We start from the raw sequence: 14,398 nt of genomic DNA, 5'->3' as shown, positions 1-14,398 counted from the left end.
GGAGAGTGACCCAGAAATCCACTCCTAGTTGTGTGTCTCATATTGGTGTTTTTCAAACACTGGTCTTGATTCCTAATGGATAGTGACATCAATGTATGGATTGCTAACTAGTGTTTTAAAAAACCCACATAAAACAGAATAGAATAGAACAAGCAAGTATTAGCATGTATTGCTCAAGGTTTGGTGACACTTCTGTTTCCTCTGTGAGTGTGTGTGTTCTGTACTGTGTCAGGAAGCAAAATGAGTATTTTGCCATGGGTTACAGGAACAAAATGTTTTTTTAAAAATGTTCCCACAGAGGAACACTCGTGCATGCCTCCTGATTTCCGGCACTCATTTTTAATTTCTATTTCTTGTTAATTGCCTTGATAAGAAGCAGCATTCCTGATTCGCTTCTGACCTAAATGAAAATGTGTCCCAGGAAGTTTTGAAAAGTAGAATTTTCACTGTTGTTAATAACTAGCCTGTCAGTGAAGTTTTCATTTCCTCTTTACATCAAGTTGCATAAAGGTTTTCTTTTTTATTTATAAGGAGTTGAATTTATTTTTAGTTAACTGTTATGATTAATTTCTAGTTTTATTACCTGTGGTCAGATAATATGCATTGTGCTATAAAATCTCTACTTTGGGGAAGTTATTGAGATTTTCTTTGTGGATGAGAATGTGATCAGTTTTTCCAACTGTTGTGTTTTTATAGCAATTCCATTCTTATAAGAATTCTATAATTATAAGATTCTGTAGTAACATTCTATAATAAGATAATATTTTCAATGTCTTATTGACATTGAATTACAACTTATTGATACTAACATTCAACGGCTCTGTCTTTATGCAGATATATCATATATTTTTTATTCTTTGTATCTTGAGCTGTCATTAAAGTCTCCCACCAAGATTGCAGTTTCACGCTTTGTATTTCCAAGTCTTGTGTGTGTGTGTGTGTGTGTGTTGTGTATATTTATGATATACAAATACTCATTCACATTCTAAACTATTAATGTGGATTTGCAGCTGTTTCAGGCTTTTGAGACCATAATCAACTTTAATACTATTGATAGACCTGATTTTTGGTTTACTTTTGTGGGCATTTATTTGGTCTACTCTTTTATATCTAACCTTTCTGTGTCATTTTACTTAACCTGTAAATTTTAAAAATAGTTTCCAGTTGCTTCCTGTTGACATTCTCATAGAGTATAACCCATTCACATTTATTTTGAAATGAATATATTTGATTTTACCTTTTGTTTTGCTTTCAGTATTAGTGCTTCCTTGATATTCCCTTTTTTTTAACTTTTTGTGGACTTTGATATTTAATTAATTTTTTATGCTTCTTTTTTTCCTTTAGTGATTTGGAAGTTATGCATACAACGTTCTTCTGGATATTCCAAACTTTTAAATCAATGTCTAGAATGAACACTATGTATTGAGCATCCCTTCCCTCCAACAACAGTGAAAATGCTTTTCCTTTCATTTTTGTTGAAATAATTGGGATACTCAGGTTTACATTAAACATTTAAAAAAATATGCACCTTATTTTTCAATAAAATATTTTCACATAACTACATTAATATTTATTACTAATACTTAACTATATTTTGTGATTTCATCATTGACTGCTATTTATTTTAAAACCCTATCTTATTCATTCTTGGGTCCTTTTATTTTGACTTATTTCTCAATAAGCTTGAGTAAATCTTAATAGTATGGAAAAATTCCTGTCCTTAATTTCCATAATTTCTGTCCTTAATGTCCATAATTTCTGTCCTTGCATGTCTGAATTCGTCCGATACTATTTTAAAAGAATACCTAAAGCTTTGGAGTCAGATAAAACTAGATTCAAATGTCAGCTCTTCCTCACACTTGCCCTGTGGCAATGGGGAAATCTCTTCACCTTTTTGACTCATTTCCTCCTGTATAAAATACAGGCACCATCAGCTATTTTATAGGACTCATAAGAATTATACCAAGTATAAATGGGAATTATTTTCTCTGGGCTACGAGAAAGCTCACCATCTGGTCTCCAGACCCCCCTTGCCGGGAAGCGTTACTATGCTTGCTGTTCTACACACACACCTTATTGTTTCTCACTTTGAACTTTTGTTTCCACTGCTCTTTGCTTGGGACGTCCCTTTCTTCCCACTTCCAACCCCCAACACATGGGCCGGACACAGTCTGAGAGACTGAGCCCAACATGGGCATTCGAGGAAAGCTTCCGGGAGGAAATGATATCTGAATTCAATGTGCCTCATCCGAGTTCCCTCACCACCCAGTAAATGTACCCCTCACTTTAGACTTCAGCCATTACACTGTTTGCACGGAAGTCTCCTTCCCCTAGGCTAGACTCTGGGATGCACCATGCCTGAACATAGTGACTAGTTCATCAGAGACACGCAATAAATATACCCAACTAACAAACCGAGACTGGCTTATTCCCCTTTTGCCGCACTTTCTGATAATAAGGTTGGGTGTCTTTTCCTCGGGGCAACCATTTCAACTTGTTCAGGGACCTGGGGCAGAAAAGCTGAGGCCACAGCAGCTCCTAACATCCGACTGCCTTTCCTTCTTTTACTTCATTTTGGGAGGCAGGGGCACGGCTCAGAATCCTTGCTTTAACTTGGTGATTTTTAGGCTTGCCCATCCGTGCAATACTTCTGCGTCCAGTTAGACCAGTGAAGTCTTTATTTTCTTATTTCCAGACTAATCAGATGCTACCTCATACTTGATTCTAGAATAGGCAAAGATACCCTAGAAGAATTAGTAGTTATAAAAAATCTATAGAAAAAAGTTTTGAGACAGTCTGTATACGATTTAATTGTTGTTGTTGTTTCAAGTTGGGAAAGATAACCGTTAACCAATTTTTTCCAGTCCCTGTCATGAGACACCAGTGCTGTAAAGGAATGACATTTAAGAGCCTCTGCTCCAGTTAAATAAAATTAGAGTTAAATACACCACCTATCAATAATTCTTTTATTTCATGAAAAGCAACAAAAATTTTTGTTTTGACTAATGATATTTGGTTCCTAAAATAGGCTCATAACCCTACCGTGATTACTGAAGAAAGTAACCATTTACCATCTCTTTCCTTCTTAGGCTGTGAGGTTGAGATTCTTGGTGTCAGACCTACTTACTGCCTAGAATATAAAAATGTCCCAACGGATATCAATTTTGCCAATGCAGTCAGCGATGCTCTTGACTTCTTCAAGTAAGTGTCCCAAATTCTTAGCCATGCCATTGTTCTTCCTTGTTTCCAGGACCAATAATGAATGCTAAAGTGGATTAAGAAGGCTTGACAGAGGTGAAATAATGTCTCAGAGAGATAGTGAGCCTCTCACATGGTGATTGCTACCCGCTAGCAGAGAATGATCGTGCGTGAGTAATTTTAGGTAGGGGCACTCTTTGGAAACGTTGAATTGAGAGCAAGAAAGTCCCCAGGGATTTGGGACTTTCTTCTTTATGTTGACAGACAATAGAGAAGTAATGCGAATATTGGCATTTCTCTAATCATGATATAGTGAATGCTTGACTCTCAGAAGATATTAATAAGTATTTGGCAAAAAAAAGGAAGATCTGTGGTGGAATAAGTTTGGAAAAATTATCTACTCTGCCATCGTCTTGGAAACGTACAAAGCCTGTTAGCATATTAGAACATAGAACCTTTTTTTTCCTTCTTCCACATGGAACTATCACACCCAGTTTGCAACATGCAGAAATCGGTAGAGCTCTCCTGAATAGCACACAAGAGTGGGTCAGAGAAACTGACGTATTTCTAAGTTTAGATGTTTTTTAACACTCAGCAACTTCAACCATTCCTTTAAACTGCCTCCATTTCTCTCTCCCTAATTCTCTCTTTCCAACCCACTTCAGTAAGGAAAATGGATGTGACATTCTGACCTCTTTACATTGAAAAGAAATCTGGACAGGATCCTAAGGTGGTGGGAGATCTGGGTGTCCCTGAAACCCCAGGGGTGGAGGCCCCTCGCGGCTCTCAGGTAACTGGGCCGATAGCCACATGTCCTTCTGGCATGGTTCCTGGGCTGAAAGCTATAAATGGCCAGTAACAGATCTGCAGGCGTTTCCACCCATCGCTCCTCACCCAACCGCTCCGTTACAAATGAGCTGACCTGTGATGGAGACCAGATCCATGTGGAAAACAGCTGGCCACCAAGAATTTGTCAGCTAAACTCCAAACAGGCAAGAGCTCTCAGCCCTTGAAGACTCAGGTCCCTCATGAATCAACGAGCTCCAACATAGAAGTCTTTCACAAGAGGCTTGTGTCTAAATCCCCGAATCTCAAGCATCGCAATGCCTGTGTTCCTGGCATCTGAGGTTGACAGCTTTCTGACACAAAGCCATCAGGTAAATCTGCGAGACTTACTAGCTTTCTGATCACACGGAGATTTATGAATATGAAATAACCCGAAAGAAACCAGCCCAGTGGCTGCTGTATTAAGGTGAAGGCTCTAAAGTGTAGTGACCTGAAAGCATTTCATTGAACTTCAGTGCAACCAGTAAACCTTGTGAAATTTTCCCCACATACAAGCCCCACCCCGGAAGCATGCGCACCTAAACATAGCATGTGCTGTGTGAACCAGCGCATCTGGGATGCCACGGCTCAAGTCCATAGGCAGCTAAATGCACTGGCATATCTGAGGGCATGATTTTTTGGTAAGTCCCATTAGTTCAAACATGGTGGAGGAAACACCATCAGTCCATCAGTGTAATGAACATGGACCTCAAAAGAGTTTAGGGATATGTATGAAAATGCCATTCCCAAGTAAGAACTTTTCCGCACCACCTACGTACACGTGGGACCCTTAGTGACCCTCTGCTCTCTGTAGATGCAGCGGGAATTTGTATTAGTCATTCACACACTAGCGAGTATGAATGACGGTAATGTTGTTTGTCAACATAGATGATAACTTACCCCAGTCCCCACTGTGGGGGAGGGTGGACATGGTATTTGTTAGAGAAGGGCCAGTGTGGTTGTTTGGAAAAGAGAGAAGAACACTTGGCTAGCAATTTCTCTTAACTAGAAACCAGTATATCCTTCAAACCATGAACAAAGTACACCTCAGGGTGTGAGAACATCACAACATCATTATTAAAAGGGGTGCCCTCTTGGCAAGTACGACCATCACGGCATCATTAAAAGGAGGGAATACGGGGATATGTGTATAAAAACAGATGATTGAACTTGGTGTACCCCCCCCAAAAAAAACATAAATAAATAAATAAATAAAACATAAAAAAAAGGGGTGCCCTCTTGGCAAGTGTTGCCATGGTGAAGGAAGACGCCAGGCTGAACCTCTCTGGAACCGATCCCTGTGTAGTGAATGGAGTTGGTGTGGATATTCAAAAGCCAGGGCTGGTGAGGTCAAGTGTTCTGACCTTGGACATGGAAGATTCACAATTGTAGTCCTAGCTATGTCTCGGAAGTCTGGAGGCCTTGCATAACTCCTAGAATCCTTTTTGGCCTGTTGCCTCATCTGCGAAATCTGCAAATGCTTTTCTCTAGGGATGCTCTTCGCCACAGATCCAGAAGTTGGAGGGATATCCAGCCTGCAGGCATAGAGTTCATGCCAAGAAATGAAAGTGACTCCGTCTCACTGCTGCCTTTGCCTTGTCTCATGCCCAGCTTTCTTGGGGTTGGTGGGATTCTTATAGCAGAGTAAGAACAGTTTCCACATGGTCAGTTGGGTTTAGCAGAATGTTTCCCCATTGGTGTGGGCTGTTGAATTCTTTCAGAGTATCTGGGTCAGGGTGTTGGAGCCCCACCTGGGTCTCCGTGCCGGCTCCACGTCTCAGGGCCCGTGTGATGTGGGGAACGGTACTGAACTCTCTGTTTCAGGTCTTCCTACCTGAGAGGGTTGCTGTGAGGATGAATTATGATGATGTATGAAAAGCCCTCAACAGAGTGCCTGACCCAGAATAACTATCATTTATTGAGCACTAACTCTTATTATACCTTCAACTGACAGTTACAGAGCTCCTACTGTATACCAGACCCTTGGCTGAGCTGAGACACAGTGGAGAATGAATGCACCCCCGGGTGAAAACCCCTGCAATTTAGAGGGGAGGGAAGGACACATAAATGGGCAATTACAGCACAGCATGAAAAATCGTAACCCAGAGGTGAGCCAGGAAGGCCGTGGGAGCACCCAGGAGGGCCACCCAACTGAGCCTGGGCCTCAGGGATGCTTCCTGGAAGAGGCACCATCTCCCTGAGACCGGAAGGATGGGTGGGGGTGTTTAACTCTGGTTGTGCAAACCACTCTCTTGAACTTCCATGAGGTTCTTTTCCCTCTTCCGTGGATCGCAAGGCCCAAGGCACCACAGGTGCTGAGGATACACGTTCTCTCATTCCTCCCATTCCAAGTGTCAGGGAGCCCACACCACGAGAGACCAGGCCACCTCATGTGTGTGTGTGTGTTTACATAGAGTTTTTCAAGAGAAATAAGGCAGGCTGCCAAGAGCATTAGCTATTAGCCCCGAGGTCCACGCAGAGGAATGTGCCGTCATCCCTTCTCCATCGCTTCCTCTTTCGTCAGCTGCTGTTCCCACTACCCTCAGCATCACCGTCATCCCTGCCATCAGCATCATCACCATCTTTGCTCTGTGCAGGTGCTTTGGGGGCGGCGGTGTGGGCAGGGCAGTCACGGTGGGAAGCCGTGCGCTGTGTGGAGGAGGGAGGGCGCATCGCACGGTGTTTCCTCCCCCCCCGACTCTGTAAGCCCCCCACTCCAGTGTATGTCACCAGATCCCACGCAGTCTCAGCCCCGCATGGAGGGTTAAACAGCTGGATTTTTACCGCCAGTGCTCTAGCCAAGAGGGGCCGTTCTGCCAGAACCAGGTCTTTCTGGGACGCAGGAAATGTGGTCAGTGCCAGAATTCACTCTGTGCCCACATTGGAGCCGAACCTTCCTGGGTCCCCAGAGAACAAAAGTCCTGGGGGTGTCTGCTGACATCAGGTCCTGAACGCAAACCTGTCTGCCTCCTGCAAGTTTGCCTGTAAAGCTTGTTCTTACTCTTGCGGGTCAGTGAAGCCCACAGTGTCGTGTTTTATTAGAGGCTTCCTCGAAGGCCGGCAATCACGGAAGGGCTGTTATCTGAATGATCGCTTCTCTCTCCTCTGGTCTTCTGATGACAGCCGGTGGTGAGGGGAGCTCTCAGAACTGTCCCCTGCCTGTTGCCACGTCTTCCGACTCCTGGGTCATGGCGAGCTGAGAGGGGAGGTGACCCTTAACCACGGTCTCTGACTTTTGTCGCCGGGGTGCCCGGGACTGGTACTTCTTGGTGCCGTATTCCCGTCTCTCCCTTGGAGAACCCTCTTGTTCGTTTCAAGGTATCCGCTGTGCCTGGCCCACAGGGCCGGGGCTGGGGGACGCCCAGGCCTCCACCAGACTGCCAGGCGGGAGGGAAGGAAGCCAGTGAGGCCTCTCAGCGACGTCTCTCCCTGCCGCCCCCAGGAGCGGCCAGGCGGACCTGGCGGCCGTCTACTACGAGCGCATCGACGTGGAAGGCCATCACTACGGGCCCTCGTCACCGCAGAGGAAAGACGCCCTGAGGGCTGTGGACACCGTCCTGAAGTACATGACCAAGTGGATCCAGGTGACTGAAAAGCAGGACTGCTAGGCTCACCTTCCCTCTGTCACTCTCCTTCTGTCTCCTTGACTGTCACAGCCCTCGGCACGTTCCTTCTTACTTCTGAGGGCTGACTGGGCTCGCTCAAGGGTCTGAGGGGTCTCTTTTCTTCACACAACGCCTCCCCGGGGACCACGGGCTCCCTTGTCTTACAGCCAGGCCAGGGGCACTGAAATGACCCAGATCTGCTTTGGCTCAGCTGGCGAGATGGCCCGATGCTTTCCCCAAAACCATTCAGTCTGGTAACCAGCTTGGTGTGGACGTGGGAACCAGGCCGGGGCTCTCTCCCTGATCCTGCCACACCCTTACTGAATGACTTTAAGCAAAGCATTATTTTTTAACTTTTTGTAATTTTATTTTTGATTGAAGTATAGTTGATTTACAATGTTGTGTTAGTTTCAGGTGTACAGCAAAGTGATTCAGTTCTATACATATATACATACATACATATATACGGTCCTTTCCATTATAGGCTATTACAAGGTATTGAATATGGCTCCCTGTACTATATGCCAGGTCCGTGCAGTTTATTTCATGTGCAGGAATGTGTATATGTGAATTCCAAACTTTATCCCTCTCCCTCCACGTTCCCCCTTGCTAACCATAAGTTTGCTTTCTACTTTTGTGAGTCTATTTCTGTTTTGTAAATAAGTTCATTTGTATCATTTTTTTTAGATTCCACATGTAAGTGATATCATATGATATCTGTCTTCATCTGACTTAAAATATTATTTTTTAGAACTTTCCCGGGCTTAATTTTTCACATGCGTAAAATGGGCGCGTGATAGTGGTCGTGTTTCCACACAAGTCTGTTGAAAGACCCAAAGAAGAGGAAAACAGGCTGCCTTAAAAGGCTGGACCCCGGACGTGTTCTGTTCAGCACCCGCTCGGAGGGGACTGGGCTCTCTCCCCGTGGCGCTTCTGCTGCGATTTTGAACCGTATCTCATCAGGGCAGACAGTAGACGATTAGATTTAGAACCTGGAAGAACCCTTTCTCCTATGGCCAGTAGCTGAAAACAGCTCCTTGCCAGACAGCCGGGGTAAGAGGCTGTCCCCCTCTGGGTGCCGTCCTGACGGCCTCTGTCCCCCCCCACCCCCCCCAGGAGCGGGAGCTGCAGGACGATCTCAACGTCATCATCTTCTCAGATCACGGGATGACAGACATTTTCTGGATGGACAAAGTGATCGAGCTGGATAAGTACATCAGCCTCCATGACCTGCAGCAGGTGAAGGACCGAGGGCCAGTCGTGAGCCTGTGGCCGGCGCCTGGGAAGCATTCTGAGGCAAGATGGGGGGAGAGGGGTGGATGAGGGGACGGGGGGCAGGACACACCCTCAAAGGCCATGACTGCGCTGAGTCTCTGTCTGTAGCGTTAAGGCAGAAACACAGAGCAGCCTCAGGAGCCAGGAGTCTGGAGGCAGGTGACCCCCAGGTCCCTTCCTCACTGAGTGACCTCTGTCCAGTGGGTCATCCTCCCGTGTCTTCTCTTCTCTGAAATGGGCACCGGATGTCAGTGGACGTGGAACAAGACGAAGGATGTGCAGTGCTCAGCGTGTTAAGGGCTTACCCCTAACAGGGCTGTTTTATTCTTGGACAAAATGCAGCACCTCTCAGGCACAGCTGAGCACAGCAGAAGCCTTACAGAGTGCTCTTCTCTGGAAGAGAGCGCCAGCCTGATCTGTCCTCATCAGGGCACTGGAGGGACGGAGGTGACGCATGAGCCCGGGCCGAGGCTGCGCGTGCCGTGGGTTTGCTCCTTACCTCAGAGCCAGGCGGCCTGGGTGAGACCCCGGCCCTCAGCAGCCGAGCCGCTCCCTGACCGGCCCCGCTGCTGCGTCTCGGTCCGAGCGCTGACAGCATCGTAGCCGCCTCCTGGAGAGGCATGCTGGGCCCACGGCAGAGACGGTGTAGGTCCCCTGCGACGATCGTCCCCGTCGGAGGGGGATGTTCCCCAGCGGGTGTGGCTGGGTTCCCGCGGCGTGCAGGTGACGCAGGACAGAGCTCCCCTCCCCGCAGTCCCTGCCCTCTGGGAGCCCAGCGTTCTGGGGTGACGAGGCCTCCACGTACCCTTTCCTCCAAACAGTGCTTCTGTCTGAGTGGCAGGTGAACGATGCCGAGAAGGGGAAGGAGCCAGTGGCACCGCTGGCTCCCTGCTTTGCCCCGTGTGGCTGGTCCCCTCCCAGGACGGGCTCTGGGCCCTCCGCCCACTCCCGGAGAGAACTGCTCTCTTCCTCGGGGAGGGCCCACACCACTGCGTCCGCAGGGAGACCGGGCTCGGCTCAGCTGGGCCTGCTGCCTCCCCCGGTGCCTCACAGTGGTGACGGAGCACTGGCTGGGCTGCACTGGCTGGGGTCCTCCTTTTTGGCCCCGAGAGAGACCCTCTTCCCAGCCTTGCCCGCTCCCTCCCACGTAAGCCTGCGCTCTGTCCGTCTGGGGTTGAGGAACTCGGTGCCCACAGTGCGGCTCCTGCCCAGCCTCGTCCCCTCCCACCCGCGGGTGCTCCCCTTTGCTCAGGCTCCGTGCTCAGCAAGTGGAGGTGCTGAATATGCTTGCACGGCGTTCCTCTGAGCTGCTTAAGTATGAAACTGGGAAGACTATTTTACACGTTGGCAGGTCCCACAGTACATGGCTCGTTGCAAAGAAGTTCTGTTTTGCTGGCAAGGAACACCGTCCGTATCTCCAGTTTGGCACCTGGGGACGTGCTGACTTCAGGACGCAGAGCACCAGCAGCTCACCCGCTGGGAAGAGCTTCTTCCTTCCAATGTGGTGTGTGCGTCAGGCGGTCACAAGCTGCCTAAAGCAGTTGGTAGATTATGCAGAAATGGGGGCTATGTTTGGGTGACAGTTTGTCACGTGATGGACACAACAGTTTGCGAGACCTGTTACGTGCCATCGATTTTCACTTATCCAAAATCTTTCTGGAAATGTATCCTACGTTCCTTAAGAATCATGGATTTTCTTAAGTAGGAAGTCATAGCTCCTGGGGCCATTAGAAACTTTCTACTAAATGGCCTGAAGACTAGTTATTTTCCAGAGTTGAATTGATAACTCAGTTTTATATTCAGATCTACCCAGGAATATATGTCTGCTTTGGCTAAGGGCCAACGAATCAACACCAGCCAGTTGATTTTGTTAATTAACTAATTAATTAATTTTATTGGCTGCATTGGGTCTTCATTGCTGCGCGTGGGCTTTCTGTAGTTGCAGAGAGTGGGGGCTACTCTTTGTTGCAGTGCGCAGGCTTCTCATTGCGGTGCCTCCTCTTGTTGTGGAGCACGGGCTCCCTGCGCATGGGCTTCAGTAGTTGTGGTGCATGGGCTCAGTAGTTGTGGCTTGTGGGCTTTAGAGCGCAGGCTCAGTAGTTGTGGTGAAGGGGCTTAGTTGCTCCGGGGCATGTGGGATCTTCCCGGACCAGGGCTTGAACCCGTGTCCCCTGCATTAGCAGGTGGATTCTTAACCACTGCACCACCAGGGAAGCCCCCAGCCAGTTGACTTTAATTGTGGCCATAACGATTAAAGCTGTTGCTAAATATTGGAAAGATGTATAGAGTTTACATCTTTATCAGAAAATTAGCAGTGTAATTAACGGCAATCACTAGTACGTTTAAAATCAGGTGTAGGTAGGACATGCTGTAGGTCTAGCCAAAGAATAAAGGCTCTTCTTTGATCTTGCTGGTATTTAACACCAGGCAGATCAATTTCTCATTCACCTTTTTATTTTACTTAGTATTTTTGACATAAGTTTTTATAAAGTCCTCCCTCTCCTCCATGTCCAATAAATATTCACATATATTTGAGAGAGAATACAAAACTGTTCCTCGTTGGTTATCTTTGCAGATATATAACAAATTGAGAACTGTGGGGCACATGACTGTCTACGAGAAGGAAGCCATCCCGAGCAGGTTCTATTACAAGAAAGGAAGATTTGTCTCTCCTTTGACCTTAGTGGCCGATGAAGGATGGTTCATAACGGAGGTAAATGTAAAACATATGACAAGATATTCATTATTCAAATGCTGTCAGACAGCCAAAGGTAAGTAATTATTCACCTTTTCCACTTGAAAAATTTCATTTTTGCTTAAGTCTCATCTGTTGCATTATTTCCTTCTTTAGAGAATCGAAACGCTTGGTCAGGTGACGTTGTAGCCGCAAACTGGAGGCTCCGACCGAGAGCCACGGTTTAGACTTCATGGCTCCAGACTCTCTGTATTTTAACAAACGGGCCTTAACTCAATTACCCAGGCTTACAATGTAACCTATTCAGTTTAAAGTGGAACAATTACTGTGAACCAAAGCAATTGCTTTAGGGCAGCGAAAAGCCAGGAGAGGCTCCGCTTTGCTTTCACCTTGAAGAGAAATGATTGGCAAGCAAAAGTCCACAGGTCCAGGTCTCCAGTTTGCCAGCTTGATTTTACAGAGCTTATCTTGTATTTTCGGCCCCAACCCTAATTGCCTGGTGTCCGAATGACTTCAGCAGCCCCTCCCTGCCCGCCTGGACTCCAGGCTCACCAGGCTCTTGCATCCCCTTCTGATACCCGGCCAGCTGGGGAGGCCCCCCAACAGGGGAGTCCACAGTCACGTCCTATTTAGAATCTGTTCCCCGACAGGGCCTGGAGCCCTGTCCATGTGAGTTTGAAGCTGGGTTGCAAAGTGATCAGATTACAGGGGAGAAGAGAGCGGCGCATGTTGGCACATGCGAGTCATGGGTCGAGGCCAATGGAGTACCGTCGAACTCGAGGTTGTGCATCTGTAGATTCGGCCAACCTCGGATCAGAAATATTCATGAAAAAAATTCCAGTAATTTCCAGAAAGCAAAATTCGAATTTGCTGGGTGTCAGCAACTATTTACATCACATTTTCATTGTACTTACAGCTATTTACGTAGCATTTCATTGCATTAGGTATCATAAGTAATCTAGAGATGACTTTCAGTACACGGGAGGATGTGCCTAATATATGTAGATATTATGCTGTTTTGTATAAGAGACTTGAGGGCTTCCTAGGTGGTGCAGTGGTTAAGAATCTGCCTGCAATGCAGGGGACACGGGTTCAATCCCTGCTCCAGGAAGATCCCACATGCCGCAGAGCAACTAAGCCTGTGCGCCACAACTATTGAGCCTGCTTTAGAGCCCGTGAGCCACAACTATTGAGCCCATGTGCTGCAACTGTGGAAGCCCATGCGCCTAGAGCCCATGCTCCACAACAAGAGAAGCCACGGCAATGAGGAGCCCGCGCACCACAATGAAGAGTAGCCCCTACTCACCGCAACTAGAGAAAGCTCACGCACAGAAAAAAAAAACAAAAAACCAACACAGCCAATAAAATAAATACATAAATTTTTAAAAAAAGAAAAAGAGACTTGAGCATCCCCGGATTTTGGTATCTGAGGGGGTCCTGGAAACAACCCCCTGTGGGTACCGAGGGACAAGTACATAAGACCTAAGATTGGTATTTACTCCGCCAGAGTGAGGGCAGGTGGCAGGCAGCAGAAATATTGATCAGGGAGATGAGTGGACATCTAGGGACCCAGGCATGGAAAACGGGGATTCCCCGACATGAACTTCAGTCGTTCAGGAGGACCGAGTCGTTCCTGTGTGCTCTCGGACCCGAGAAACAGCTGGTCGCCAAGGAAACAAAGCAGACCTGGTCAGAAATGTGAGCTGCACCATCTCAAGGCCAAGCTGGGTCCTTCTGGTCAGCAGACTTTGGCTTCCTATGCCGTGTGATTTTGGAAGTTTCCAAGAAGTTCCCTCTGCCCCCTAACGCTCTCTCCTCTAAGTGCTCTAATGCTTCTGGTCACTTTATCACACTGCTCGAAGTTCCCCTGAGGATGAAGTGAGGGTATTCTAGGCTCATGGCATTTTCTCTATAGTGTTTTTTTAGGACTTTTCACTGAACACACCAGCGGGCCACCTGGGTGGATGCCTCTTCAACTTTATTCCATAAAGCCAACCTTCCGAGCCGTACATAAGGGCTTACATTTTGCAACTTTTTCAATTTAGAACATTCTGGTGGAATTGTTTTAAGTTTTTAAAAGCAAATACACGCTGAGGGTTAATCCACAGTTAACCGTCACTCATTTCTCTGTGGAACTATGTGTCTTTATTGTTTACTTTCTCATGTTGATCTGAAATCAACTACACTGAGAGCCTGGTCCATGGCAGGGAGGGAGATTATAAGAATGCAGAGGTGATTTGGGGTAATTTATGGAAAAACTGGCTTACATTGGGAGAGTGGCCAAGCCAGAAGACAGTGGACAACTTACAAGGAACCATCTCAATTCCTCCAGGAAGGACAGTCACTGGGGAAGCTGCTCCAGCCATAAGTGCTGTCAGAGAAGGTTCAGTCTGGAAGTATCATAACTGTAAACACAGAGTCTTGGCAGTAACACACTTAGAAAGAAGAGGCACGTTTTTTCAATGAGTGATTAAAACACAGTGATGGGGAACATTGGGGTATCCGTCAAGATGCTCTTAGTTATAGGTCATAGACCACTTGAATAAATAGCTGAAGTAGTAAAGATTCATTATCTCACATAACTAGAAATCTGGAGGTAAGCCGTTCCAGGGCATTTCACCCAGCAACTCAATATTAAGGCCCTGAGTCAGTTCTGATGCAATTCTTTTGGCTTTCTCTTCAGGGCGCAATAGCTGCTGATCTCCAGGCATTACATCCTTCAGCTCATACCAAAGAAGGAAAGCAGGATGTGGCTTCTTCCTGTATATCTCATACTTTTTATTAGGGAGCAAAATATATG

General features: G+C 46.7%; 1 protein-coding gene across 1 annotated transcript in view; it reads left to right on the top strand.

Annotated features, from left to right (window-relative positions):
* The window catches only part of ENPP6 (ectonucleotide pyrophosphatase/phosphodiesterase 6), a 102,790-nt gene that overhangs the window by 71,134 nt on the left and 17,258 nt on the right, over window positions 1–14,398 (top strand). Inside the window, exons 3-6 of the mRNA XM_057697417.1 lie at window positions 3,090–3,201; window positions 7,466–7,607; window positions 8,745–8,924; window positions 11,479–11,616. Coding sequence (XP_057553400.1) covers window positions 3,090–3,201; window positions 7,466–7,607; window positions 8,745–8,924; window positions 11,479–11,616 — 572 coding nt within the window. The remainder of the gene's footprint in view (window positions 1–3,089; window positions 3,202–7,465; window positions 7,608–8,744; window positions 8,925–11,478; window positions 11,617–14,398) is intronic.

Source organism: Hippopotamus amphibius, chromosome 10, assembly GCF_030028045.1.
Source record: "Hippopotamus amphibius kiboko isolate mHipAmp2 chromosome 10, mHipAmp2.hap2, whole genome shotgun sequence".
NCBI lineage: Eukaryota > Metazoa > Chordata > Mammalia > Artiodactyla > Hippopotamidae > Hippopotamus > Hippopotamus amphibius.
Note: the sequence above shows the minus strand (reverse complement) of the source record. Positions and strands in the feature narration are given on the sequence as shown.